Source organism: Leptodactylus fuscus, chromosome 6 (assembly GCF_031893055.1).
Source record: "Leptodactylus fuscus isolate aLepFus1 chromosome 6, aLepFus1.hap2, whole genome shotgun sequence".
Lineage (NCBI taxonomy): Eukaryota > Metazoa > Chordata > Amphibia > Anura > Leptodactylidae > Leptodactylus > Leptodactylus fuscus.
The window spans coordinates 48,956,227-48,983,202 of record NC_134270.1 but is presented as its reverse complement, the minus strand read 5'-3'; the positions used below and the strand labels follow the sequence as shown (position 1 = coordinate 48,983,202).

Genomic DNA, 26,976 nt, shown 5'->3' with positions numbered 1-26,976 from the left:
CAAACCATGAGATGTCACAATTATAATTTGGCACAACATAACTTTAAGAAATGTTAAATAATACAAGAACATTTCAAACACAATCATTATCCCTAAAGAGATTCTCAGCCATTACTTAGAATAAATACCAAATGGGAATAATAATAATAAAAACAACTATTTCCTGTTTTCATATTAAGGATAGATATCATGGGAATCCTCCCCGAGGTGCACTATATAATATAAATATATGGCTTGTTGAATGTCAGCCAAAGTACCTACTACGGCATTTGCAGGTGAAGATTTTGTATTCAACAAAAATCCAGATAAAGATACTAGCAAGATGATCTGAGACAAAAACTTCAACACAAAATTTAAAGATGAAATAATTTGACTGTTTTCTTACACACTCTTGCATATATTTTTGAAGCCTTGCAAAAATTTTAATTCTAATATTATTATTATCATCACACTTATTATCTTGGATAATTTGCTAAAAGTCTTATAAGTCAGCAGTTGGATGCAACCTTGTCTAAAAAGAAATATGGGGAATATGTAAATCTGTTTCCGATGCAGGGTTATTGCTAAACCAGTATATCCATTGCAAAAGGAACAGAATCCCAGTCGAAATAGAAATTCTGATTTGTTTGCTGTAGATTAGAGCATGTTAGAGGTTTACTAGATGAAGCATGTGACAGGATTGTTAGTCAAAGTACATTATCAATATTATTCCTAGCAGCATACAGATTGTCTAACATCTAAGGAAATGTATACTGGTGTAGAGCAGCGTGGAACACATAAGGCAAAAGGATACAACAGTCGTCATCTGTAATGTGTAAGCAGTGAATGTCTCACTATGATGGATTTTATGGGTATGTTAAATAAATCTTGAAGATTTTATTGTATACAAAATACCAGAAATAGTCATTTCCTTTCGCTTTATTTGTAGTGAAGTGGTCACTTTTTAACAATGCACCATTATTGTTAAAGGGGTTGTCAATTTGCAAACAACCTCTTTAATTTGAGAACCATAGTGGCAATCAGCTGATAACAGCAACTCTGGCTCCCAAGACCCCTACAAAATACTTGAATATCTTACAGTAAGAACTGCTGTTTTTCCAAGTCTCCACCTCTGGCTTATAGAAGGATTCCCATTTTTACAACAAACCTTAGGCAATTCATGTCTACAACATATTTTAAGAATATTTGTGAAATGAACTACTGATGACAGAATTGTGCAAGTGATCGCAGGTCATCTGGTGCTGTAAAGAGGATTGTACTGACACAGGGACCAGAAAGAAGGGGTTATCCAGCTTCCATAAATTATCTGCAAATAGATTTACACTATTGCTAAACACTCACTCTCCTCTTGTGCATCATTTGCTTGGCTTTATTTTACTTGCTGTCCCTTGTATCACTGTTATTTACAGTACATGCAGTGAATCATTTCCCATGACGCATATCTCTGCTCTCACTCTCTGTGTACCCCTACCCTCTCCACTCTCCCTTGCAATGAAATCACACGTAATATGAGGTCACAAGCTGTAATGTTTCGTTTTCTGCTTGAACTGCTCACCACGGGGGGGGGGGGGATTAATGAGCTTCCAGATGAAACGTCAGTGCTGAGGTCAATGACCTGAAAATAAATCACATTCTGAATTCTAACAGGGGATATATTAGGAAGTGTTTCGTATTGGTGCATCCTGTTATTTGGACCATATTTTTATAAAAATGGATAACCCCTTTAATATATAAAATGTGAAATTTTTAATATATTCAAAAGATTGTGAATTAACTTGGATTTCTTTTAACAAACTTTTTGCATTTCAGATCGAAGTAATAGAATGAATGTTCAAAGTGACAAAATAGTATACATCAGCATCAGTTACTACAAGCCATCAACTTTGGCATTACTGGAAATATTCCCCTAACTCAACCAGTGGAGTCTTTATGCTCTATGCAAGTTTCCTATTATTGACTACTCAATGTAAGGATGAGAAGTGTTGACTTTAATATCTGCCACAAAGAAGCAGAACCTCAGAGGCTACCTACGGTATATAGACAAGCTGGTTCTGTCTCTACATTTCCAATAGCGATGTTAGTATAGTGTATGACAAGACCATGAATGGATCTATTAAACATTTATGGGCAAAATAATCAGAACAATGGCACATTTTCACTGATGTTTTTCTCATGGTTGCAGAGACTTGCAATGTAGTCTCAAAGTAAATGACATCTCAGAAATGCTACAATGTCTCAGTGTTTTGCCCAGAAATTAACTGAGGTCTCAAGGAGAAACATTTCAAGTAATCATGAACAACTCTTACTCAAATACACACGCCTTCTTGAGTAAAGTAAAATGATAAGACGACTCCTCGAAATCCATCTTATCTCAAAGCTCCTTAATCACTACTGGTCCAAATAAAATGACAAACATGAACAAGACCACAGTTACGGAATTCATTCTTGTTGGTCTTTCAGAGACACCAAATCTCAACTTTTTCCTTTTTTTTACATTCATATTAATTTACATAATCACTGTGATCGGCAATATGTCCATAATAATTGCATACAAGTATAGTCCGAGTCTTCACACACCTATGTATTTCTTTCTAGCCAATTTCTCCTTCCTAGAAATATGTTATGTTTCAGATACTTGCCCCAAACTATTGTCCAACTCACTAGCAGACCATAAGTCCATCTCTTTCTATGGCTGTGTCACACAAATGTACTGTGGTTTGCTCTTTGCCGGCACTGAATTCTACATACTTGCCACTATGGCCTATGACCGATATAGCGCAATCTGTCAACCACTGTTGTACAATATGATTATGAATAAGGTATCCTGTATCCAGCTTGTAGCTGGCTCATGGGTCATTGGCGCCCTCAATGCTGTAATACACACAACTCTTACCTTCACATTACCATTTTGTGGGTCAAATAATATAAATCACTATTTCTGTGATATTCCGCCCTTACTGAAGTTAGCATGTGCGGACACCAAGGTTAATGAAATGACTGTGTTCCTTGTAAGCGGGGGTGTAATTATTGGTTCATTCCTATTAACAATGGTCTCGTATATCAAAATCATCTCGACTATACTGAAAATCAAGTCGGCTACAGGAATCAAAAAGGCTTTCTCAACTTGCACCTCCCATTTAATGGCTGTCTTCATATTCTATGGCTCCATTTTTTCAGTATATTTCAAGCCAAAGTCAAAGTTCATAGAACAGGACAGATTAGTGTCAGTCATGTACACTGTTATAGCACCTCTGTTAAATCCTTTTATCTATAGTATAAGGAATAATGACATGCAAAGTGCCCTTCGAAGACTATTAAACATTGTGCCGAAAAAATGCTAAGACCAGTATACCCACAGGAACTGTGTAATGCCAAAATTCAGTAAGATGTGATGAACCTTTGTTGCATGTGCTCTACTTTATCTATGTCAATAAACTTGGTGTATGGGTTGTAGAAATAAATCTCTGGTTTATAAATTGTAATGTGGACTCTTTTTTTTTGCCACTCTCCATTTACTTGTCTTCCAATTCTTTTGGACAGCAAGAATAGTAAAGTGAACAGCAATATTCTTGCCATTAAAAACAGAAAACTGATGGATCCATCAGTATTCATGAGGATTAAACTGATCTGTCAAAGTTGTCAGAACACCACAAGCAATAAGTCTCACATTGATGGTAAAACATTAAGGCTAAAACTCCATGGTTTTCCAAAAATTAAAAAAATACATTTGTTATGATGGAAACTAGCTTTGTTTTTACGGCGTTCACTGTGCAGCCAAAATGACATGTCACCTGTATTCTACTTTTCAGTACGATTCCGAGGATAACAAATTTATATGGTTTTATTTACATTTTAACTAGAGATGAGCGAACAGTAAAATGTTCGAGATTCGATATTCGTTTCGAGTAGCCCCTCAATATTCGACTACTCGAATCGAATATCGAACCCCATTATAGTCTATGGGGGGGGAAATGTTCGTTTCAGGGGTAGGCAACATTCGATCAAATTACACTTACCAAGTCCACGAGTGAGGGTCGGGCTGGATCCTCCGAGAAGTCTGCTCCGTGCAGCTTCCCCACGGCGTCTTCCAGCTCTGAATTCACTCTGCCAGGCATCGGGCCTGGGCAGAGCCGACTGCGCATGTCCGCACTACAAGTGGGCATGCGCAGTCGGCTCTGCTCAGGCCCAATGCCTGGCAGAGTGAATTCAGAGCTGGAAGACGCCGCGGGGAAGCTGCACGGAGAAGACTTCTAAAGGTAGGAGAAGAACCAGCGTTGATTGGCCGACTGTATAACATTCGGCCAATCAATGCTGGTTCTGCATCGAACTTTTCCATTCGACTAGTGAGTGGTACTCAATAGAGTACGACTATTTCAAATACCGTAGTATTCGATTGAATACCTACTCGATCGAATACTATTCGCTCATCTCTAATTTTGACCCCTTAACAAAAATCCAAAACTGTGCCAATTTTTTTTTAAAATATAAATTGCCATATTCTGACACCCATAACTTTTTTACACTTCTGTGCACGGGATGTACAGGGCGTCTTTTTTTGTGGGGTCAGGAGTACTTTTTAGTTATGCTATTTTGAGGAATGCCAATTGCTCTTTTCACTTTTTGTTAAAATTTTTATCAGAGGCAAAACAGTAAAAAACAAACAAACACCGGTTTGGCATGTTTTTTTTTCCCGCCACTGTTTGAAACAGCAGACACCTGGCGGCTATGGCGGGTACCCAGCTCCCAAGCAGCTGCCATCTTTAAACACCCAACATCTGCCGTACTAGTACAGCAGATGTTGGGAAGGGATTAAATACTTTGATCACCTCCATGTTGCCTGACAAACAGAGCTTGACACAGGATTATCCCTAAATTTTACACCTGCACCAATGGAGGGTGCCCTTCATTTATTAATAGTTTATAAGACAAGTGCAATCTCTGCACTGTGTATTGTGAGCCTGCACTGAAATCTACATCAGCTAATATCAGGTGGAGATTTCAGAGATCATTTATACCAGAAGGTTGGGTAAAGAGAACAAATCTGGTGGGCTGGTGGCTGGGTCCACATCATACACTTTCCAAGAAAGTGGTAAGGGTGCCGCAAAAAAACACTGAAAACTGGTGTACAAGGTATGCTAATTCTCCACCATCGTTTCATTACCGTTCTGTGGTTCCAATGAGAGAGATCATTTCTTTTATGTTCCATCGGTAGTAAAACTCTCATGCCAAGACATTTAGGTCAATGAGCTTGCAATATTTGTGATTTCCATCTTTGTTGTAATTGTGTCATAAATAGAAACAATAATGTGTTATATGTAGATCTTTAGAAAAACTCTAAGGCTAAGACTCCAGGCTCCCTGCGAATGCAGCACAAAAAAAAAAAAACCCTATAGAAAAAAAACACACCACTTTTTTTTCTGCAGCATTTTTCATTGCGGACTTCGGCCCCTATTACACTTATAGGGAAAACACCAGCTTTTTTTGAAAATGCAACTTTTTTACTGCAGATATTTTTCTGCAATGTATGGATCAGATTAGCCAGAATCCCATTCACTTTGCAGGCACTGTAAAAGCTTTGTTTTCTCAATGTGGGTCTTTAGTCTAAAACTCCATTTAGATCTGGAAGATCTATTCTTCTCACCTAAAGAGGACCTTTCATGTCCTCGGGCACATGCGGTTTTATATATTGCTAGAAAGCCAACAGTGCACTGAATTCGGCTTTCTCGTTATCTGCCCTGGTGGTAGAGCTATCGGTGCCGTTACCAAGAGCTCTTCCCTGTCAGAAGGACATTCCTGACAGTCTAACTGGGAACACCCCTCCTGACAGTACGGGGTGTAGTGCTATACTGTGGGCATTCCTTAGCATCCAGTCATGACACTGAGCAGTAAGGTATGCTCCCCCCAGTACTGTTCTATGTATGAGTACTGTCAGGAGGGGGTAGGGCGTTCTTCACCGCTCAGCGTCATCTCTGGGCGGTAAGGAACGCCCCCACACAGCATAGCGCTACACACAGTACTGTCAGGAAGGGTGTTCCCAGTTAGACTGTCAAGAAAGCTCTTTTGACAGTGAGGCACTATTGGTAACAGCACCGATAGCTCTTCCACTGGGGCACCTAATGGGAAAGCTGATGGTGCACTGAATTCACCGCATTGTCTGCTTTCTAGCGGTATTTGAAACCACATATGCCCAAGGACATGAAAGATCCTCTTTAATAGTTGTTACAATATTTTATGGTTTAGAAATTATGTACTTTAGACCCAGATCAAGCTATAGATTTGGGGAAAACAATGTGGTCTCTTTAATGTACACAGTTATTGCTCTAGTCTTAAAACTTTTCATATACAGTTTATGAAACCAAGATGTCAAACCCAATATCATATAATGTACCATCAATGATGTAACTAAATACTTCTGGGCACCACAGGAAACTTTTCTTTGGTGCTCCCTATCCACTCCCTACAGCATATTCTTGATAGTGACGGTTATAGGTGCTGCAGCTACATCTTAGATATTTGAAAGGGATACAACCCTATAGTACCCACAACTGAATTTATCAAGAGTATGGTGAATGAGTAGCACAGCACGCAACATGCAAAAAATATTGGGAGCTTCTTGCTCTGGGAAACAGTGGATCTAACAGTCTAATAGATCTGTGAGATCCGTGGAGGTCCAACACATGGGGCCCCTGCTGATCAACTGCTTTTGCAAGCGCCGTGACTCCTTCGATATTTACATTGCACAGTATCTGTTTTATAATCACCATGTAATGTTATTACCTCCACTTTGGTACTATTATATTCTGGGTTCTCCTCAGATCCCAGAGTATAATAAGTGCAAACCCAGGGGAAGTAATTAAAAATAACAAACACTTATACTCATCTTGTCTCATCTCTTCTGGGCATCCTTGCTCTGTCTGGCTCTCTTCAGAATCTTCTTTGGTCCTCTTCTGCCTGAAGAAGTGACACACCCCAGACATCACTGCAGGGGCCTGTGATCGGGACTCAGCAGTCACGTAGAACATGTTGACTTGATTAGAATAGTGCCCTCTATGAGACCGCTGAGTCACAATAACAGTCCCTAGCAGTGACGTCTAGAGCGCATGACATCACTCATAGGCCAGAAGATCCCCGTAGAGGATGCTGAGCCCAGAAGAGTGAGTATATGTATTTTTTTCATTTTTAGTCACTTATCCTCGGCAGGCATCTATTGGAAAGATTTACAATTTTCCTTACCATTAACAATATGTATTGTTATGGGTGAACCAGGCTTTCCCCAACCACTATCACGGTGGTCCGGGGCCCCAGCTATCTTCAGCTGGCCGCAGGCCCCGTATTCCTTTGTGCCCTCTGCCATCTTGGCGGATGAGTTAAGGGCTTGTTCATATCTGCGCCTGGTCTCCGTTCATGCAGGTTTCCGTTTCATGCACAAAACAGAGCAGGAGACGGAAAGCTGCAGGACTCTTTCAAACCCATTCATTTGAATGGGTTTGAAAAGCGTCCAGCCGTGAGTGCCAGTTAGCGTTTTATGCTCTCCGCCGCGAAAACGTTTTTTTAAAACCGGACACAGAGTCAGACATGCAGTACTCTGTGTCCGGTTAAAAAAAAACGGTTTTGCGGTGGAGAGCATAAAACGCATGCAGAAGATGGAAAGCTCAGAACGGAGTCCGGGCACTAGTGTGAACCCAGCGTAAGATATTCTCTAAGGATTTCCTTAAAGTAGTGATCCAGGGGTGTAGCCATGATTGTTACATTACTATACACCATGACACACACTGTTTATTCAGTTAATGTTTTATATTTATTCAGGTATACAGAGCAGATCACTATTTTAAGGAAATTATTAGAACATGTTTAAACTCGTCCGCCAGGTTATTTCAAATATACCCAAGTGTATAATAATGATTTCTGGGTGACAATCCTGCAATACTGTTGGTTTGATTTTCGGCACATTCGCTTTCTAAGATGCACTGACTTTTTCCACCCACTTTGAATGGCAAAAATGTGTGTCTTATGAAGCTACTAAAATATATAATCTACTGCAGTACAGAAATATTACAGCATATTGAACAAGTAATGTTTAAGTCTTGTGATTCTGTAGAAAAATGTGTTAAAAAAGTTACTTTTAAAAACCTAAAAAATATATAAGAAAAGATTAAAAAAAAACAACTTTTCAAACAAATAAAACAGAAAAAAATCCCATAATTGGTATCACTGACTGTGTAAATGTCTGACCTATTAAAAAATAATGTTATTAATTCATTATGGTGAATGCTTAAAATAAGAAATGCAAGAATTATTGTTTTTGTAACCTTGTCTGCACCCAAAAAAGAAGCAAAAGCTGCCAATGAAAACTACAACTCATCATGTAAAAAAAAGGGGAACCATAGGTAGCCGTGAGCAGGGCAAGGATCGGTAAGTGAATAGGGCATTGGCATCCTGAACATTTTGGTGTTTTGTTCATTCAGCTGTTACAAAGATTTAATCTCTATTAGTGTTATTGTAAATTAGGGTCTATATAAAAGTGGGTTATAACACTGCATGAAATACATCATACAGAAACCATATCCCTAAACAAACCCCCTGTTAGGAACCTGATGCAAAAAATAACTCAGTAAGTCCTGGGCAACTAGAACCCCCAAGCGCTGAGGCAAAAAAAGTCCTGGGTGTGCTACACTCTCCTAACCGAAGCGGAACCAGGCCCCGGTATTCTTCACCAGAGCTCCTGATGGTAGAGTTGGACGTGGTAATAGTCTGAGGCCTGGATCCGCAACTGCCCAGAGAGCGATGCACACCCAGCGAACCCCAAGTAGGAGGACCCAGAAGAACCGAACCCAGACACTAACCTTAGAGCGAAGTCCAAGAGGGAAGGCAGGAATGGAGTAGCAGATGAGCATTAGGGTAATTCAGGGATTACATGTAGATACCTGAGGAGCAAATCTGTGGTCAAACAAGCTGGGTCGGTAACTGGAGGTCACGTGGTAGCAGTAGGCAGAAGCAAAGTCAGGAAAGCCGAGTCATACACAGGAGGTCAACGGAGTAGCCAAATCAGGATCCAAAAGAGAGGTCAGGTGGAAGCCAAAGGTCATACACAGGATGTCAGGAAGGTACCAAATCAGGATCATTGAGGAGAGGTCTGAAAAGCAAGCCAGGTCAAACAATCCAGGAATCCAAAAGCAGGGACAGGCGGAAGGAGGTAAGAGACAGGTACAGGTGACAGATGACAGGAAAGCAGGAGAGGCTCATTGCTAGGGAGCTGATACCTCGGGGAAAAATGAATAACCAGCAGTAGTCCAGGAGCAGAATGAGGCCAAAATAGCCACAGGCCTGCTGCTGATCCCCTGGCGCAGGAGCCAGAACTTCCGGGGAAAATCAGAACTCCCACAAACTCCAGTGGAGGCCTCCGGCCTACCCTGCACTGGAACCAGCAGCCATCCCGGCGCTGGACACAGAGCGGGTGGGGAGCCTCCACGCAGCACAGTGGAGGCCCCGGCCCCTACTAACACCAATCTTTACTGTCCACTTGACTATTATGCGCCAGTCTGCATCAACACTAAAAGAGATTATACACTATGTGATCAAAAGTATTCAGATACCCCTTTTCATATTTGGTGCATTGTGCTGCCACCTACTGCCAGGTACTCCACATCAGCGACCTCAGTAGACATTATACATCGTAAGAGAGCAGAATGGGGAACTCACGGACTTCAAATGTGGTCAGGTGATTAGGTGCCACACATCACACAGGTCAATGCCAAACGATGCCTTGCTTGGTGTAAGGAGCGTAAACATTGGACGATTGAACAGTAGAAAAACGTTGTGTGGAGTGACGAATCACGGTACACAATATGGCGATCCGATGGCAGGGTGTGGGTATGGCGAATGTCTGATGAACGGGATTGGTGATTGCATCTTTCAACACGATCGAGCACCTGTTCATACTGCACGGCCTGTGGCGGAGTGGTTACACGACAATAACATCTCTGTAATGGACTGGCCTGCACAGAGTCCTGACTTGAATCCTATAGAACACCTTTGGGATGTTTTGGAACGCCGATTTCGTGTCAGGCCTCACCGACATACATCGATACCTCTCCTCAGTGCAGCACTCCATGAACAATGGGCTGCCATTCCCCAAGAAATCTTCCAGCACCTGATTGAACGTATGCCTGCAAGAGTGGAAGCTGTCATCAAGGCTAAGGGTGGGCCAACACAATATTGAATTCCAGCATTACCGATGGAGGGCGCCACAACGATATATGTCTTTGGACTTTTCAGATCTGGTGACAGGTCCTCTTTAAGACCCAAGCTGGACTGCATCCTGAAGAGGTTACACATACATAATTCTGCAATCAATAAGCTTTCATCGCTTCCTGCTCTGCGCCGTACTATTACATTGCGCTGAGCATATAGTTAACGCTCAGTTCTGTAGTAGTATGGCGCTGTAATACCATAGTCTATTTCCAGTGAGCATTGAATTTGTAGAATTTCAAGTAATTTTTTTACTCTTATATGCATTTCTCATTTTCTACTTAAGATGGTGTGAATGCCTTCTTACAGCTTTTATTGGAAACCTTATAAGCCTATTCCTTTAAACTTATAATTTTCGCATAATTTCTTTTGTGAATTCCTGTCATTGGTGTTTTTCTGGCTTTGTTTTTCTTCTTTGCCATGTACACACGGGACATAGTGAGCAAAGACAACATAAGATAATTGCTTTTCTCTATGTACGCTGTTTGCATCATGATGTATTAATAACCTTTGTGTTTATAGTCCTTTGTTTGCCTAATTAGAAATAAATACAAGTTATAATTGTCTCTGGCTGTCAAATTAATAAGACACGAACGTCTATCAAATGTATGCATGGGTCTATGGGGATTTGTCACCCAGGAGAATACGATGATATATTAATGTGAAATGTATCGCATGTGACAAGAATTGTATGTTCTACAAGAGAATGAATCTAGTAAGTTTCTATTGTATATTTGTATTGTATGAGATGTGCGTATTGTTCTTTTATTTCCAAATGGTTGTTGTTCTTGTTTATATACTGTATATATTTTATATCATAATTCTATGAACATTTAAGTGACTGCTCACACCACATTTGGACAGACTGTTGTGTTATAAATTCTAAAAGAAAAAAATCCTGGACAATTGTATGAAAATAAGACTTTCCTATATGACAATGCATTTATCTGTCTGACATTGACATGCCTATTGCAGAAACATAAAGCCCAATGCAGTGGTTTACAGCCTCTAGTCTGCTCTTACAGTCAGGGAATGTTGAGAGTAGTGGTTTCACAACCGCTATTTACCCTAGACTTCCATCCTAATGTATGGAAATACGTATCGTAATGCTGGTATAAGCTCTTTAAGTCTATCAAGAAGCTATATCTGGATGTTACACTGTCAAGTATATGACGTTTAAAGGGAACCTGTTGCATGGAAAAGGTTAAGCTGCAGGCATCATGTTTTAGGGCAGAGGAAGCTGAGAAGATTGATATATAATTCATTATAACTTGTCATATATATGCATTGAAATCTCTTTCTGTTGTAAGTCAAAGAGGCAGTCCCATCAGTGAATGATACCTATCTCTGTATGTACAGACATAGATAAGAGGCTGTCAATCTCAGATATGACCAACTCCTTGACTTCTCAGCAGAGAAACACAGAAGTCAATTGGAAGTCAATTGTTACATTTGTAGCCATGTGATATAAATATAACAGAAGACTATAAGAGTGTAATTAATGTAATCAGAACCTAACAAATACATATTATACACACACCTTACATACACTTTATTCATATTTTGCATACATATAATTTATTACAATTATTTTCTCAATTGAGAAATTTTGTCCATCTATTAAGGCAGAAGATTGAGATGAGTCCGACTACTTATGGTCACTAATGTTCAATATGATAACAATCATTTATTTAAATTCCCCATCATCCTTCTTCCCCATAAAGATTGCAGAAAGATAATACATACCCATCATTTTTCTCCACCCCATCTTCATGAGTAGATCTTAGTGAAGGCCACCGCATGTAGAGTTGTCCTTTGGAAATACCTGGATTTCTGCATATATTACTATAAAATGTAATCCAATCGTTCTCTAAGTCACGATTATAGAGACACAATATAACTAAACTAGTAACACATGTTCTTATTCTGGTCATGTCTTTTGTTGGGTTATATATATTAAGTAGTAAATCACAATTCAGAAAGAAATTGTCAGCACATCCTTGAATGTAAAAAAAAATTATATCATATTTTATGATATAAAATTTCATCATTTAGCTACAAGCAAACATTCAACTCAAATCGTCCTGTTGCTTCAAATATGATTTGTACATTAATAATTTTATATCATTCCCTTTTAATGTCTTTTAGCTTAGTTCAGTTTTAATACTTCTGGGATGCTTTGCAAGCACAACTCTCTATTGGTCATAATACAGTATATTAATACGGTTAACGTTAGTATTTGGACTTGGCCATTGTATTTTTTGAACAATTCTTTTGCTGGTTTACTGATGTGCCTTGAGTCATTGTCTTATTGCATTATCTCTTCATCTTAAGATCATGGATTGCTTCGCTGTGCAATATTTTGTTACACTTTTGACTTCATTGTTCCTTCAAGGACCACAAGGTTTCCACCATGATCCATAGCTGAATTGAGGTTTTGATGTTACTGGGCAATGTTTATTCCTCTAGACATAGCCTTTTGCATTTATCTGACCATAGACCATATTCCCAGAAGTATTGGGGAACATCCAGGTGGTTTTGAGCAAACTTGAGGTGGTCTGGAATGTTTCTTACAGCGACTTTCTATGTAATGTCCTTCAATGAGTCTTATTCAGTGGTTTTCTTATAGTGGGCACAAATACAGAGTTCCTTGCAGTCTGAGAGTTAGAGCCTTGAGCTAAGGTTCACATCTCTTGAGAAGAACAGATTTGTTTGTAACCAAGCTTTGTGTGACTTTATTTTTGGACATATCATGAGAGTTAGGGTAGTTGTTCATTCTTATGCATGTGTATATGTGTTAGGTTTTTGCTCTCACTCGCCTGTGACAGGTGTTTGGTCACCGCTTTTGCCATGTGTTTTCATGCTCATGTATGACTTATGCATTGTTTATATTTCATTTATGGCGGTTAGCCATTGTGTGTATGATATCTTCTTGTTCCTTGTCCATATCTTTACCTACACATATATTTTGCACATTTTTATACATGCTACACACCTTTTTCCCTTTCTATCACATGTTGGTATTTCTGGCACCTATGTAGACCTTCCAACTCTCCCCAAATTACATTTCATTATTTATATTGTTTGTTATTATACCCTTACATGTTTTATTGGATATTAATACATTTATATGTTTTATTATTTTGGTACGGATTCTTCTTTGTCTTTTTACTTTATTTTATGGGCAAAATACCTGTGACAACCACATTTCCAATGTCACTTTCTTAAATAAAACCGCATTTTGAAGAAGTCATTGAAAAGAGATTTGCTTAGTTTTTCTTCTCACCCTGTGGATGTTTTCTCAATCTTCTCACTAAAACATATGAATAGTGTTAGGAGAAGACCTGGAGCCTCCGCAGAGCTGTGCAGAGGCTGTCGGCCCTCTCCTTGCTGTACTCCTGAGTCCCCGCTTCCAGGTCTCGGGAGGCAGGCTGGAACTACCTGGTAGTAAGGGTTTTCTCCTGTTATCTGATTGTCTGTGTTTCTCACTCCTTTCCTTGACCTCTGACCCTGCTTTTGCCTTCTGATTTGTGGACCGTGTCTGTTCCTGTTTATGACCCTGGCTTGTCTCTAGACCTCTGCTTCCTGAACACCGCTTTGTACTGCCTTACCACTCCTATTACTGACTCAGCCTGCCTGATGTTCCCTTGGATTTCCCACTGTACTGTGTTACCCTCTTTTTGATGACCCGCACCATACAACTACACTGTGCTCTTTGCTACCACCGGCTGACCACCTGTCTCAGCTTCCTGGATTCCTGGACCTACACTGTTACCCAAAATATCTGCTGGTAAGAGATCTTAGTGTCTGGTTTACTGTGATTTGTGGTGCGTTGTGTGTTTGGCATCTCCTGAACTGTATTTTTCTGCCCACCGGTGCAGCCAAGTCCATCCCTACCATCTGGAGCTCCGGTGAACACCATTGTGGGGTTGGAGTTGGTGCGGCCCTGGCGGGGTTTCTAGCACACTGTGCCGTGTTAACCATTTAAATCAGTGTATCTCACTTTGGCTCTGAACTGCATCTGCTATCCTAACAAACAGCACTACTATTTGTGTGTTGTTATCTTGGTTTGATTGTATTTGTATTTGGTTTGATTATAATTGTTACAGATCATAAACAGATCACATTTTATAAATAAATGTGTAATCAATGCAGAAATCCATGTAATTCTTTAGGATTCTTTTAATTTATCTTGCAATTCTTTGTAGTAGGCTCCTACAGCTTCCCATACTTCACATATAAATGGTTACAGAAGACAACTCATTTTCATTTACTGTATAAGCTTTACCCTGCTCTACCAATGGCACCACTGGTAGCCACCAACAGATGTGTCCTTTCTTACCTTTCTTCTTGGTTTACAGTATCATAAGATGAGTGGCTAGAGATATCCAGCTTTAGAAAAACGTGATTTTGCATAACTCTTTTGGGTACAGTTTATGCTATATGCGTGGGCACAACAATATATCAAATTTGTATTGTGAGAAACTGGAACCCTTCATTAAATTTCTAAAAATAAGGGTTTATAAACATCTGGATTCCATTTCTTGTTAATAACTGTTAAAAAATTCTATTTTTTTACAGATTACAACACAAATTACTTTTGCCAAGCTATAAAATGGATCAAAGAAATGTTACAAAGGTGTCAGAATTCATTCTTCTTGGTCTTTCTGATGTTCCAGAGCTTCAGCTTTTAATTTTTATTGTCTTTTTAATCATCTACATCATTACTCTACTTGGAAACTCTTCTATTATTTGTGCTTATATACTGAGTACAAAGCTTCATACTCCTATGTATTTCTTCCTTGCCCACTTTTCATTTCTTGATATATGCTACATTTCAGTCAACGTTCCAAAAATGTTAGCCAATTTCTTAGCTGAACATAAAACCATCTCTTTCTATGGTTGTGTGGTTCAGGTTTATGCTTTTGGTGTCTGTGGTGGGACTGAGTGTTACGTTCTAGCAGCAATGGCCTATGACCGTTATGTTGCCATCTGTCATCCACTCTTGTATAGCGTCATTATGAAGAGGACCGTTTATAATCGACTTATGGTTGGATCATACCTGATTGGGTCAACAAACTCTCTAATACACACAGTCATCACTTTCACCTTACCCTTCTGCGGGCCTAATACAATAAACCATATTTTCTGTGATATTCCACCCATACTTCAACTGGCCTGTACAGACATCAGGATTAACCAGATTGTTATTTTTGTAACTAGTGTTTGCGTGGTGGTTCTTTCATTTATATTAATAGTGATATCCTATGCATATATCATAGCAGCCATCATAGGTCTGTATTCCACCTCTGGTGGAAAGAAAGCCTTCTCGACTTGTACTTCCCACTTCACAGTAGTTACAATATTTTACGGATCTGTTATGTTTATGTACTTAAAACCTGAGTCCAATGTATCAAGCCAGGACAGACTTGTTGCTGTTTTGTATACAGTGATAGCCCCCTTGTTAAATCCTTTTATATATAGTCTACGGAATAATGATATGAAGAGAGCCCTGATCAAAATTTACAAGAAACCAAAGTTGTCAAGATAAAATCGGCATGAAAGGATTGTATAGAGAGCGGGTTAAAGTGGAACTGATAAAAATATAAAAGCAATAAAAGCAGATTTGTTAAATTATATTATATATGTGTTGTGTCACGATCAAGAGCGTTTTGTTTGCCACAATACTGTATTTAGTGGCTTTCAAGACAAAATGGAGTCATTTACCAAATCCAAGTTGAGTTACCAAGTACAGCCCCTATGCAATGAACAGTGCTGTGCTTGGTATTCAATGAAGAGGCCACATTACCCTCCCGATTGCTGTAGTCTCTTCAACCAGTTGATCTGTGGAGGTCAAGGTTGTTGACCTCGTAATGATTTCATATATCAAATTATTATTCATATTAATGCAAATACATATACCTAAAACTCCACAGTAACAATAACAAACTCAGATTTATCATGCATTGTAAGGCAGTTTTCTGATGTGCAGGGAATAAAAAGTTGTAATTTTTTGTGCAAATCAGAATTTTACATACAAAGTTTGTGACTTTTTCGCACCACTCTTGCTACTTTCCCAAAAAGGTGACATGGACATGGGGTGGAGAAATCTGGTGTAATGAATGTTAGAAGTAAATATGAGGTAGCATCGAATGCCAAGTGTAACAACTACCAAGTCAAATGTTACGGAGATTGGTGTTGAAAATTCCAATCCTCATAAATCTCCCCCATTGTTGACATAAAAAGAAACATGACATAAGGATCACACCTTACATAACTCTCACACAGAGAAACATGGAAAAAAGTGGGAAGCGCAGGTTGGAAATTTAAGAGAACCAGGGCAGGAACGCCTTGACCCATCACGATACGCCTGAATTATTGAAAAGTCTCTTAATAATTCCAGCATATCTCTTGCAAATGCACAAAGGGGCTAACACCAGTACAAACGACAGTACCAATGTCTATTTTGTCAATAGCAATAGTGAAAAGGTCTATAACGAAGTCCAATGTCATATAGCCAAGTAATGTAAAACATTCACCTTGGTGCCCTGCCATTCCTAGTTACTAGAGATGAGCGAACAGTGTTCTATCGAACACATGTTCGATCGGATATCAGGGTGTTCGCCATGTTCGAATCGAATCGAACACCGCGTGGTAAAGTGCGCCAAAATTCGATTCCCCTCCCACCTTCCCTGGCGCCTTTTTTGCACCAATAACAGCGCAGGGGAGGTGGGACAGGAACTACGACACCGGGGGCATTGAAAAAAATTGGAAAAAGTCATTGGCTGCTGAAATCAGGTGACCTCCATTTTAGACGAATAGTGGATTTCAAATCCGGGTCATATGAGAATGTGAACTTTGTGACTATGAGACAGGGATAGCTGTACAGGCAGGGATAGCTAGGGATAACCTTTATTTAGGGGGGAATGTTATTAAAAATAACTTTTTGGGGCTCTATCGGGTGTGTAATTGTGATTTTTGTGAGATAAACTTTTTCCCATAGGGATGCATTGGCCAGCGCTGATTGGCCGAATTCCATACTCTGGCCAATCAGTGCTGGCCAATGCATTCTGTTGGCATGATGAAGCAGTGCTGAATGTGTGTGTTTAGCTCAACTACACCTTGTGCACCCTCGGCTCTGCTACATCAGAGCCGAGGGTGCGCTTGAACCCTTGTGCACACTCTGCTTCATCAAGCTAATAGAATGCATTGGCCAGCGCTGATTGGCCAATGCATTCTATTAGCCCGATGAAGTAGAGCTGAATGTGTGTGCTAAGCACACACATTCAGCACTGCTTCATCACGCCAATACAATGCATTAGCCAGTGCTGATTGGCCAGAGTACGGAATTCGGCCAATCAGCGCTGGCTCTGCTGGAGGAGGCGGAGTCTAAGGTCGGACCTGAATGGAGACTGGTGTGGAGCGATCTTAGACTCCGCCTCCTCCAGCAGAGCCAGCGCTGATTGGTCGAGTTCCGTACTCTGTCCAATCAGCGCTGGCCAATGCATTCTATTAACGTGAACTGAGTTTGCACAGGGGTTCTAGTGCACCCTCGGCTCTGCTACATCAGATTGCTACATCTGATGTAGCAGTGCCGAGTGTGCATCAGATGTGTAGTTGAGCAGAACTGGCTCAGCACTGCTAAGTCTCTGCATTCGCATAGGAATGCATTGGCCAGCCTTCGGCCAATCAGCGCTGGCTCTGCCGGAGGAGGCGGAGTCTAAGGTCGGACCTGAATGGAGACTGGTGTGGAGCGATCTTAGACTCCGCCTCCTCCAGCAGAGCCAGCGCTGATTGGTCGAGTTCCGTACTCTGGCCAATCAGCACTGGCCAATGCATTGTATTGGCGTGATGAAGCAGTGCTGAATGTGTGTGAGAGGAAGAAGAAGATCAACATCTACACCATGATCACATTTGGAAGATAGTCCAGCTTTTTAAGCAGGCAGTCTAGACACGGCATATATTTTTCTTGAATTTCTGTTAAGTGGGGGCCACACGGTGGCTCAGTGGTTAGCACTGCAGCCTTGCAGCGCTGGAGTCCTGGTGATCAAATCCCGCCAAGGGCAAAAAAACCATCTGCAAGGAGTTTGTATGTTCTCCCCGTGTTTGCATGGATTTCCATCCCATATTCCAAAGACATACTGATAGGGAAAATGTACATTGTGAGCTCTATGTGGGGCTCACAATCTACATTTAAAAAAAAAAAAAAAAAAAAGAATTTCTGTTAAGTGTCACTCTACTGATGCTAAGTTGTTTTGTAATTTTCTCCCATTCAGGGATAACTGGCAGGATAATCCAAATTCTTTTATAGTTCTCAAGTGCTGTTCCCATGGTTATAGAATCTTGCCCATTTCAGAAGATATAGCTTTTTCAGAAGGCAGGCCAGGCACGCTGGTAGTGTATCACAAATTGTTCTTGCAACTATGTAATTGCCACTTGTTGGTGCTGTACCTGCTACCATAAAGGGATAATTTTGATGGCTTTGCTATACAGTTGATTTTTTAAAATCATTTTTTCACTTTTCAATTTACAGGCACGCTGACATTGTGCAACAAATTTTACTTCAAATTTTTTATTTCCTATTTGCCACTGCCACAATGTTAGCATAATAACAACACAATAAAAAAAACCAAAAACAAACATTATTATTTATTTATTTTTTTTACTTATTTGTATAGTGTCACTATATTCTGCAAAGCTTTACAGACATTCGGAGTCATTACCCCATATAGGAAATATATACATTGCTTTGTCTAATACCAACACAATGTTGGTGCAATAATAAAACCACTTATTCATCACTCTTCACGCACACAGTCATAAATTTTTCTGCATATTAACAAGCCTGTAGTTTTTTTTTAATATAAAGTCATTGCTTTTGCAACATAACTGGTATGTGTAAAATCGAAATAAACCTTTCCCGTTTTAGGTCACAATTAGGATTACCAAAATTATTTATTCTAGTTAACATGTTATTTATACCTTACAGTGAACACAGTAAAAACAAAACTCAAAAATGAATGCAAAAAATGCATTTTTCTTACTATCTTCTTCTCTTTAAAAATATTAAAAGTAATTCAGTACTTTATAGGAACCAATCTAGATTACTTATATGTTTCCGAAGCAGAAAAACACCCTGCATTTCCTCAACGTGAGATCTTAGCCTAACAAAGTTATTACTACTGGAATAAAGGAGGGGAGGACATTTCTACTAGCACTCTAGGATAAAATTAGCTATGTCCGCAATTGGTTTACGCCCTTAAGTACACAGCCCAAAAATTTGTTAAAGGGATTCAATTATTAAAATGGAATTTTTTTTCTCCCTAACACATAGGAATAACCTTAAGAAAGGCTATTCATCTCCTACCTTTTGAAGTATTCCCTGCGCAGCCATTCCGTAGATATCTCAGTTTTCTTCAGTATGCTAATGAGTTTTCACTGACATAAACCTAAGATGCAGCAGTTTCTATTGACCACATTATCTTAAGGGTTAAACGGCGGGGATCGGTGTCACTGTCCCCACTGTTGCAGTGGAAGACTGGCTGTCAGATACAGCCAGGCTCCTGTGGTGATCGCACGGGCTCTGCTTTTCATACCCGAACATGGGGATGCGGTAACTAACCAAGTTCCCTGAAATACATGTATGTGAAAATGTGTTAAGGTGTTAAGTGCACTTAAGACACCTTAGTTATGTTCGACTATATTTATTTGAGATGTAATTTCCAAATCTACATTTAAGAAGGTGACATTTTTCATAGGGATATTACGATTGTGCCTGTTTGGGGCTCAGTGTTACAGCTGTAATTGGTTTTAAATGATAATTTTGTGTCAACTTTTTCAATCTATATCTTACTATATGATAATTGCCTGAAAAAAGTTTTGAGCAATTCTTTACAACATATTAAACTATTTTTCTAATTCAAGAAATCATTTCAAGTACTCCTGAGATTAGTCCCAAATGATCCACCACTTTCTATATAAACATGGAACAGCTCATTCACCATCTATAATGCAGAAATCTATCTTAAAAGACACGCACATTTCATACATGAAATTCATGGAACCCAATGGGACATAACAGACCCCTCTCCTTGACCTATTTCTGTCCTCTCAGCCTCCTGCTGATCTACGGTAGAATATAATGCCTCTGTATCCTGAAGAAATAAGACTGATAATACTAATATACAGTAAGTGTTCTTTATGGTTAATTCTGTCTATATACAGTCCTATGAAAAAGTTTGGGCACCCCTATTAATTTTAATCATTTTTAGTTCTAAATATTTTGGTGTTTGCAGCAGCCATTTCAGTTTGATATATCTAATAACTGATGGACACAGTAATATTTCAGGATTGAAATGAGGTTTATTGTACTAACAGAAAATGTGCAATATGCATTAAACCAAAATTTGACTGGTGCAAAAGTATGGGCACCTCAACAGAAAAGTGACATTAATATTTAGTAGATCCTCCTTTTGCAGAGATAACAGCCTCTAGTCGCTTCCTGTAGCTTTTAATCAGTTCCTGGATCCTGGATGAAGGTATTTTGGACCATTCCTCTTTACAAAACAATTCAAGTTCAGTTAAGTTTGATGGTCACCGAGCATGGGCAGCCCGCTCTCAAATGATCTGAAAACAAAGATTGTTCAACATACTTGTTCATGGGCAGAATACAAAAAGTTGTCTCAGAGATTTAACCTGTCTGTTTCCACTGTGAGGAACATAGTAAGGAAATGGAAGACCACAGGGACAGTTCTTGTTAAGCCCAGAAGTGGCAGGCCAAGAAAAATATCAGAAAGGCAGAGAAGAAGAATGGTGAGAACAGTCAAGGACAATCCACAGACCACCTCCAAAGAGCTGCAGCATCATCTTGCTGCAGATGGTGTCACTGTGCATCGGTCAACAATACAGCGCACTTTGCACAAGGAGAAGCTGTATGGGAGATAGATGAGAAAGAAGCTGTTTCTGCAACCACGCCACAAACAGAGCCCCCTTAGGTATGTAAAAGCACATTTGGACAAGCCTGTGGACTGTTGAAACAAAGACTGAGTTGTTTGGTCATACAAAAAGGCGTTATGCATGGCGTCCAAAAAAAACCCAGCATTCCAAGAAAAACACTTGCTACCCACTGTAAAATTTGGTGGAAGTTCCATCATGCTTTGGGGCTGTGTGGCCAATGCCGGCACCGGGAATCTTGTTAAAGTTGAGGGTCGCATGGATTCCACTCAGTATCAGCAGATTCTTGAGAATAATGTTCAAGAATCAGTGACGAAGTTGAAGTTACGCCGGGGATGGATATTTCAGCAAGACAATGATCCAAAACACCGCTCCAAATCCTCAGGCATTCATGCAGAGGAACAATTACAATGTTCTGGAATGGCCATCCCAGTCCCCAGACCTGAATATCATTGAACATCTGTGGGATGATTTGAAGCGGGCTGTCCATGCTCGGCGACCATCTAACTTAACTGAACTTGAATTGTTTGTCCAAAATACCTTTATCCAGGATCCAGGAACTGATTAAAAGCTACAGGAAGCGACTAGAGGCTGTTATCTTTGCAAAAGGAGGATGTACTAAATATTAATGTCACTTTTCTGTTGAGGTGCCCATACTTTTGCACCAGTCAAATTTTGGTTTAATGCATATTGCGCATTTTCTGTTAGTACAATAAACCTCATTTCAATCCTGAAATATTACTGTGTCCATCAGTTATTAGATATATCAAACTGAAATGGCTGTTGCAAATACCAAAATATTTAGAACTAAAAATGATTAAGATTAATAGGGGTGCCCAAACTTTTTCAAAGGACTGTATATAGTCCTATTTTTAATGCTGACGTACATTGTCTACCAATAAGTATTTGGACACCCATGCAAATGAAGATATCTGAGGTCGTGATGTGCGTCACATCTTCCACCGTTAAATATGAAACAGCATTGGCATTAGTCGCATGCAAGATGCCACGAAGTGCAGAGTTGTCCGATTTCAAGAAAGAGCTAATTGTGGGGTATCATAGAAATGGTTGATCCTTAAGGGACATAGAAAGTAAACTGAATTACCCAAAATCAACAGTGGCCTATGTGATTATGAAGTGGAAGGTGAACGGTGAGTGTTGGAATGTGCCTCGAGTCGGCAGACCCCCGAAACTGGGAGACAGAGACTGACAGGTGCTGGCCAGAGAAATTTGCAAGAACCGCACCCAACCGATGGCTCACGTACACCAGGAGTTTCAACAGGCATCCGGGAGTATTGTGTCGATCAATACCATCCGTAAGGAAGCATCTCCTGGTTTCTACCAACAATTCGATATGAATAAATCTTGTTTTTCTATTCCACCACAGGTGTCCAAATACTTATTGGTAGACTGTGTATTATCTGCCATCGCTACATTTTAGGATAGAGGTTGACTATTAGTTCACAATATTTAGTATTTTATTGACTATTTAGTTCAGATTGTTTAGTATTAGGGCTTGACAATATTGCCAAAAATATAAAAACCTAAAATTATTGCAAATTTTAATATCAAATTTCTTGTTTCTGTTAAAAAAAATAAAAATAAAACAGTGCAGTGATCTATAACCAAGAGAAGGATTCAGATATACTGTATTCTAATAAAGCTTTCTCATCCTAACACCCAGTTACAATTGATGATAGTAAAGAATACGTCAGTCATTGCTGGTGTCATGAGGAAGAAGCCTGCACAGAATAGATCAGACTCCAGATATTGGGTTTCATGCTATAGTCATGTAGAAGGTTAGTGCTTAATATAGCAATATACACTGTGCAGTATCAATCTATAGACTCCATCTTGTAAAGGAGGTAGCTACTACCAAGTGAAAATTAAAGGCAGCAGGAAAGGGGTTAAATATGGCTATACCAGCACTGAAGAAGAACTTATACCTCTGCAGCAATGTGCTAGCCAACCACCCACAGATAGGCATTGAGGATAGTAATTGGCTGCAGCAGCCATGTGGTGGGCAACAGAAGACTGGCATTGGGGACCACAGAACTGTTGGCCAGACTAATGAGTATGCTATATTTTATTTATTGTTACTCCTTTGCTGCCACTGCTATTTTTTCCACCCCAAAAATCCCTTTAAGTGGTCTCTAGCTTTTCACACAACTAATGCTCAAATTATAGAATACCCCATCCTGAGCATAATAACAAATCACTTTAATGAAAAAATCATACATTTTCTACCCTAAAAACAGCTTTGAAAGTCCTGACACTCGGGGGCTACTATCTATTAAATCTGCTGTCCACAACCTGTTACTAAGTAAATTGTATCCTTAGCAACACAGGCTGCTAGGAGAGGAGCGATTTCTTAGATATGCGAAAGAGATTGGTTGTGATCATTAAGTGGCGGGAGGCTTTAATTGTTCATGGTTCCTATGGTAGTCTATTGGTTGGCCCAGAGTATATCAAACACTGGCCTACACTCCTGGCAAGATACCCTGCCTGCATTAAATATGGAGTCCCCTAAATAACCCTGGATTAATCACAAGGAGGAAACACATCAGAAGGAGATGATTTGTTTGTCGTATTAGTGACCCTTTATTTATACATGGATTCTACCACCAGTAGGATGTGACACCTTATGGAGCTTCTACATTGTACCTTAGGATAAGATTTGGGCTATAGCCTTGGGACTGCTTCATTCTCAACCACTTATTGTGGATTTATCTCGACTTCAGCGATTCCCTGGATTTCTTCCCTAGGACTCTGCACCTAATAGTGAGTAGACCACATTGTTACCCTTGTGTTTTGTATTTGTTGGTGGGTTACTATGTCTTGATGGTAGTGGGGCCCCCTTTTATACTCTTGGTCCACCTTTAACCCTATCCTAATTAGAATTTGTCCAGATATCAAAGCTTAGCTCTATATGAAAAGTGATTTATTTTGTTTTAATTATTCTTTTTTAGATTTTTTAATACTATTTGTCATTAGTTTAGATAGTAAACATGAAATATTTTTATATCCCTTTCTTTTACAGAAATTGAATGAAATGAATATCAATCACACAAAAGTATCAGAATGTATTCTTTTGGGATTTTCCAGGATTATGGAGCATCAAGTTTTCCTTTTCCCAGTCTTTCTGTGTACGTATATCATCACAGTAGCTGCGAATCTATCTATCATCATTACCTATAAACTTAGTCTAAGTCTTCACACTCCAATGTATTTTTTTCTTGCTAATTTTTCGATCTTGGAAATATTATATATTTCATGTACGGTCCCTAGGATGTTGTCCGATTTACTGTCAGAATGTAAAGTCATCTCCTTCTCCGCCTGCGCTATACAAATGTATTGTGTTACACTGTTTGGTGGTACTGAATGTTGTATGTTGGCAGCCATGGCTTATGACCGTTATAATGCCATATGTCACCCTCTATTGTATACTCGTATTATGAGTGATATAGTCTGTATCCAGCAAGTAATAGGATCCTATGTTATTAGTGCAGCTAATGCTCTAATACATACACTGCTCACATTCTCATTACCGTTCTGTGGATCCAATGAGATAGATCACTTCTTTTGTGATGTTCCACCAATACTAGAACTCTCATGTCAGGACATTTGGGTCAATGAACTTGTGATATTTGTGGTTGGTGGCTGTGTAATAATTGGCTCATTCATAGTAACAATAATGTCTTATATGAAGATCATTTCAAAAATTCTAGAGCTTCGTTCTGAATCGGGCAGGAAGAAAACTTTTTCAACTTGCTCTTCTCATTTAATAGTTGTTGCAATATTTTACGGTTCAGCGATTGTTATGTATTTTAGACCCAAATCAAGCTATAAAATTTGGAAAAACAGTGTGGTCTCTTTAATGTATACAATTATTGCTCCACTCCTAAACCCTTTTATATACAGTCTGCGAAACAAAGATGTCCAATCAAATGTCAAAAATATATTAGTACGACTGATAGAACTTTTTCTATAGCGTTTCAGTTGTGATTCACTTCGTGGCAGCGATCAGAGATAGTTTTGCTTAACTTTATTTCTGTTCTTTTCTCTTTTACTTGATTTCTCAACCTTTTTCTTCACCATTCTCCATTTCTTGTATCTCTTGTCTATCCACAATCCCTCAATTTGTTTCTTCAACAATGATACCCAACTCGCATATGCTTACATCATTTATTATCGGTTATTATTTTCCTGTTTTACTACTTAAGGGTCCGTTCACACAGATGAAAGTGGCGCTGATTCTGCCACGATAACTCTCGGCAGAATTAGCACTGATAAAAAGACTCCCATTGACTTCAATGGGTTCCGTTTAACAGGTGGAACACGTTGAAGTCAATGGGAGTCTTTTTATCAGCGCTGATTCTGTCGCGAGTTATCTTGGCAGAATCGGCGCCACTTTACTCTGTGTGAATGCCCCCTTATATACAGTTATGTTCATGCCATTGCTCCTGCCCTACTGCTTGAGGACCTACATCTACAAAACCGTATCTATACTTTGTTCCTATTATAAAGTAATAGACCTGCAAACATTGAGCCAAATCATCAAAGAATGTGAAACAGCCGAAGGCCATGTTGCATCACATCTGTGAAACTTACCATTGTACTGAATTCCTTTTATACATGTCTTTATGTTGCATCTAGTGTATTGGAGAGCATAGGTGGTAGAGGTTTAGCCTACAGTATATTGATTTGGTAGGCAGGAATAAATTTATAAATATACTAGTGTCAAAATGTGGATTTAAGGGAAGGAACCAAAAAAATGTAGGAAATATGCTGTGCTGCAACAGCCTGGCCAGCAGATCTGTATTATGTGACCTTGTGTTTCTATAAAAACTGAACGATCTACACATCATTTACCCTCATAAGAATACTTAGAGTTCTGCCTTATTTCATGGCCAGGCATAATCCTTGTGTAGTTGCCACTTTGCTACCCGAATTCTTGAATTTTAGTTTTGATGTTCACTTTAACCTCATAGGTTTAATTGAAAACAAAGCCATGACAGTTTTGATGACTCAGCTCAGAGTTGAGTATACAGTAAAACAGGGATGAAGCAGAAGAGTGGCTGCTTACATTCATTCCTATGGACGTATGCTATTTCGAATTCGTAGTTTCGAATAGCACTCGCTCATCTGATACTATAGCTTTTCCCACAATGTTTGGCCAGTAGCCAAGCATTGTGGGAAATAACCTCCGACCTCGATCCGCATGGAAAAGATCGGGATCAGAATTCCGATCGCGATCGTGAAATTTACTTGATCGCCGATCGGAATCCGATCCTTTCCAATCCTGGTCGCTCAACCCTAATTACTATGGATCCCAAGAGATGTCATTGACAATAGGTCCATATATGAAGCTGAAGCACAAACCATTGTGAATACAGCCTAAGGGAGCCTTCACACGGAGTAACGCCAGGCTCAATGTGTGCTTATTTTTACTGCTGTAGAAATGCGAGGGCAGCGTTTACATCGCGTTTACTCTGCGTTTTTTACTATGAGTGTATATGCGGCGTTTGTGGCTGCGAAAACGCGGCTGCAAACGCCGCATATACGCTCATAGTAAAAAAACACCGCGTAAACTCGTCGTAAACACTGCCCTCGCATTTCTACGGCAGTAAAAATAAGCACACATTGAGCCCGGCGTTACTCCGTGTGAAGGCTCCCTAAGGCTGTATTCACACAGAGTAACGCCAGGCGTTTTTTGTGTGTTTTTTGCACATAGCGCCGCGTTAACGCCGCGTAGCGCAGCGTTAACGCCGCGTA

General features: G+C 39.6%; 3 protein-coding genes across 3 annotated transcripts; all 3 read left to right on the top strand.

Moving 5' to 3' along the window:
* The first annotated feature begins 2,405 nt into the window (after positions 1-2,405).
* On the top strand, positions 2,406-3,341 carry LOC142209996 (olfactory receptor 5V1-like). The gene has a single exon (XM_075279029.1). The coding sequence runs from the start codon at positions 2,406-2,408 to the stop codon at positions 3,339-3,341; it is 936 nt and encodes a 311-aa protein (XP_075135130.1).
* An 11,522-nt stretch (positions 3,342-14,863) lies between these two features.
* LOC142209995 (olfactory receptor 5G9-like) lies at positions 14,864-15,799 on the top strand. Its single transcript, XM_075279028.1, has one exon. The coding sequence runs from the start codon at positions 14,864-14,866 to the stop codon at positions 15,797-15,799; it is 936 nt and encodes a 311-aa protein (XP_075135129.1).
* An 8,454-nt stretch (positions 15,800-24,253) lies between these two features.
* Positions 24,254-25,192, top strand: LOC142209994 (olfactory receptor 5V1-like). The gene has a single exon (XM_075279027.1). It carries the CDS (start codon positions 24,254-24,256, stop codon positions 25,190-25,192), a length of 939 nt encoding a protein of 312 aa, XP_075135128.1.
* The last annotated feature ends 1,784 nt before the right edge of the window (positions 25,193-26,976 follow it).

Bases quoted from the DNA above. Each gene is read 5' to 3' on its own strand.
- LOC142209996 (XM_075279029.1), top strand. From the start codon at position 2,406: ATGACAAACATGAACAAGACCACAGTTACGGAATTCATTCTTGTTGGT.
- LOC142209995 (XM_075279028.1), top strand. From the start codon at position 14,864: ATGGATCAAAGAAATGTTACAAAGGTGTCAGAATTCATTCTTCTTGGT.
- LOC142209994 (XM_075279027.1), top strand. From the start codon at position 24,254: ATGAATATCAATCACACAAAAGTATCAGAATGTATTCTTTTGGGATTT.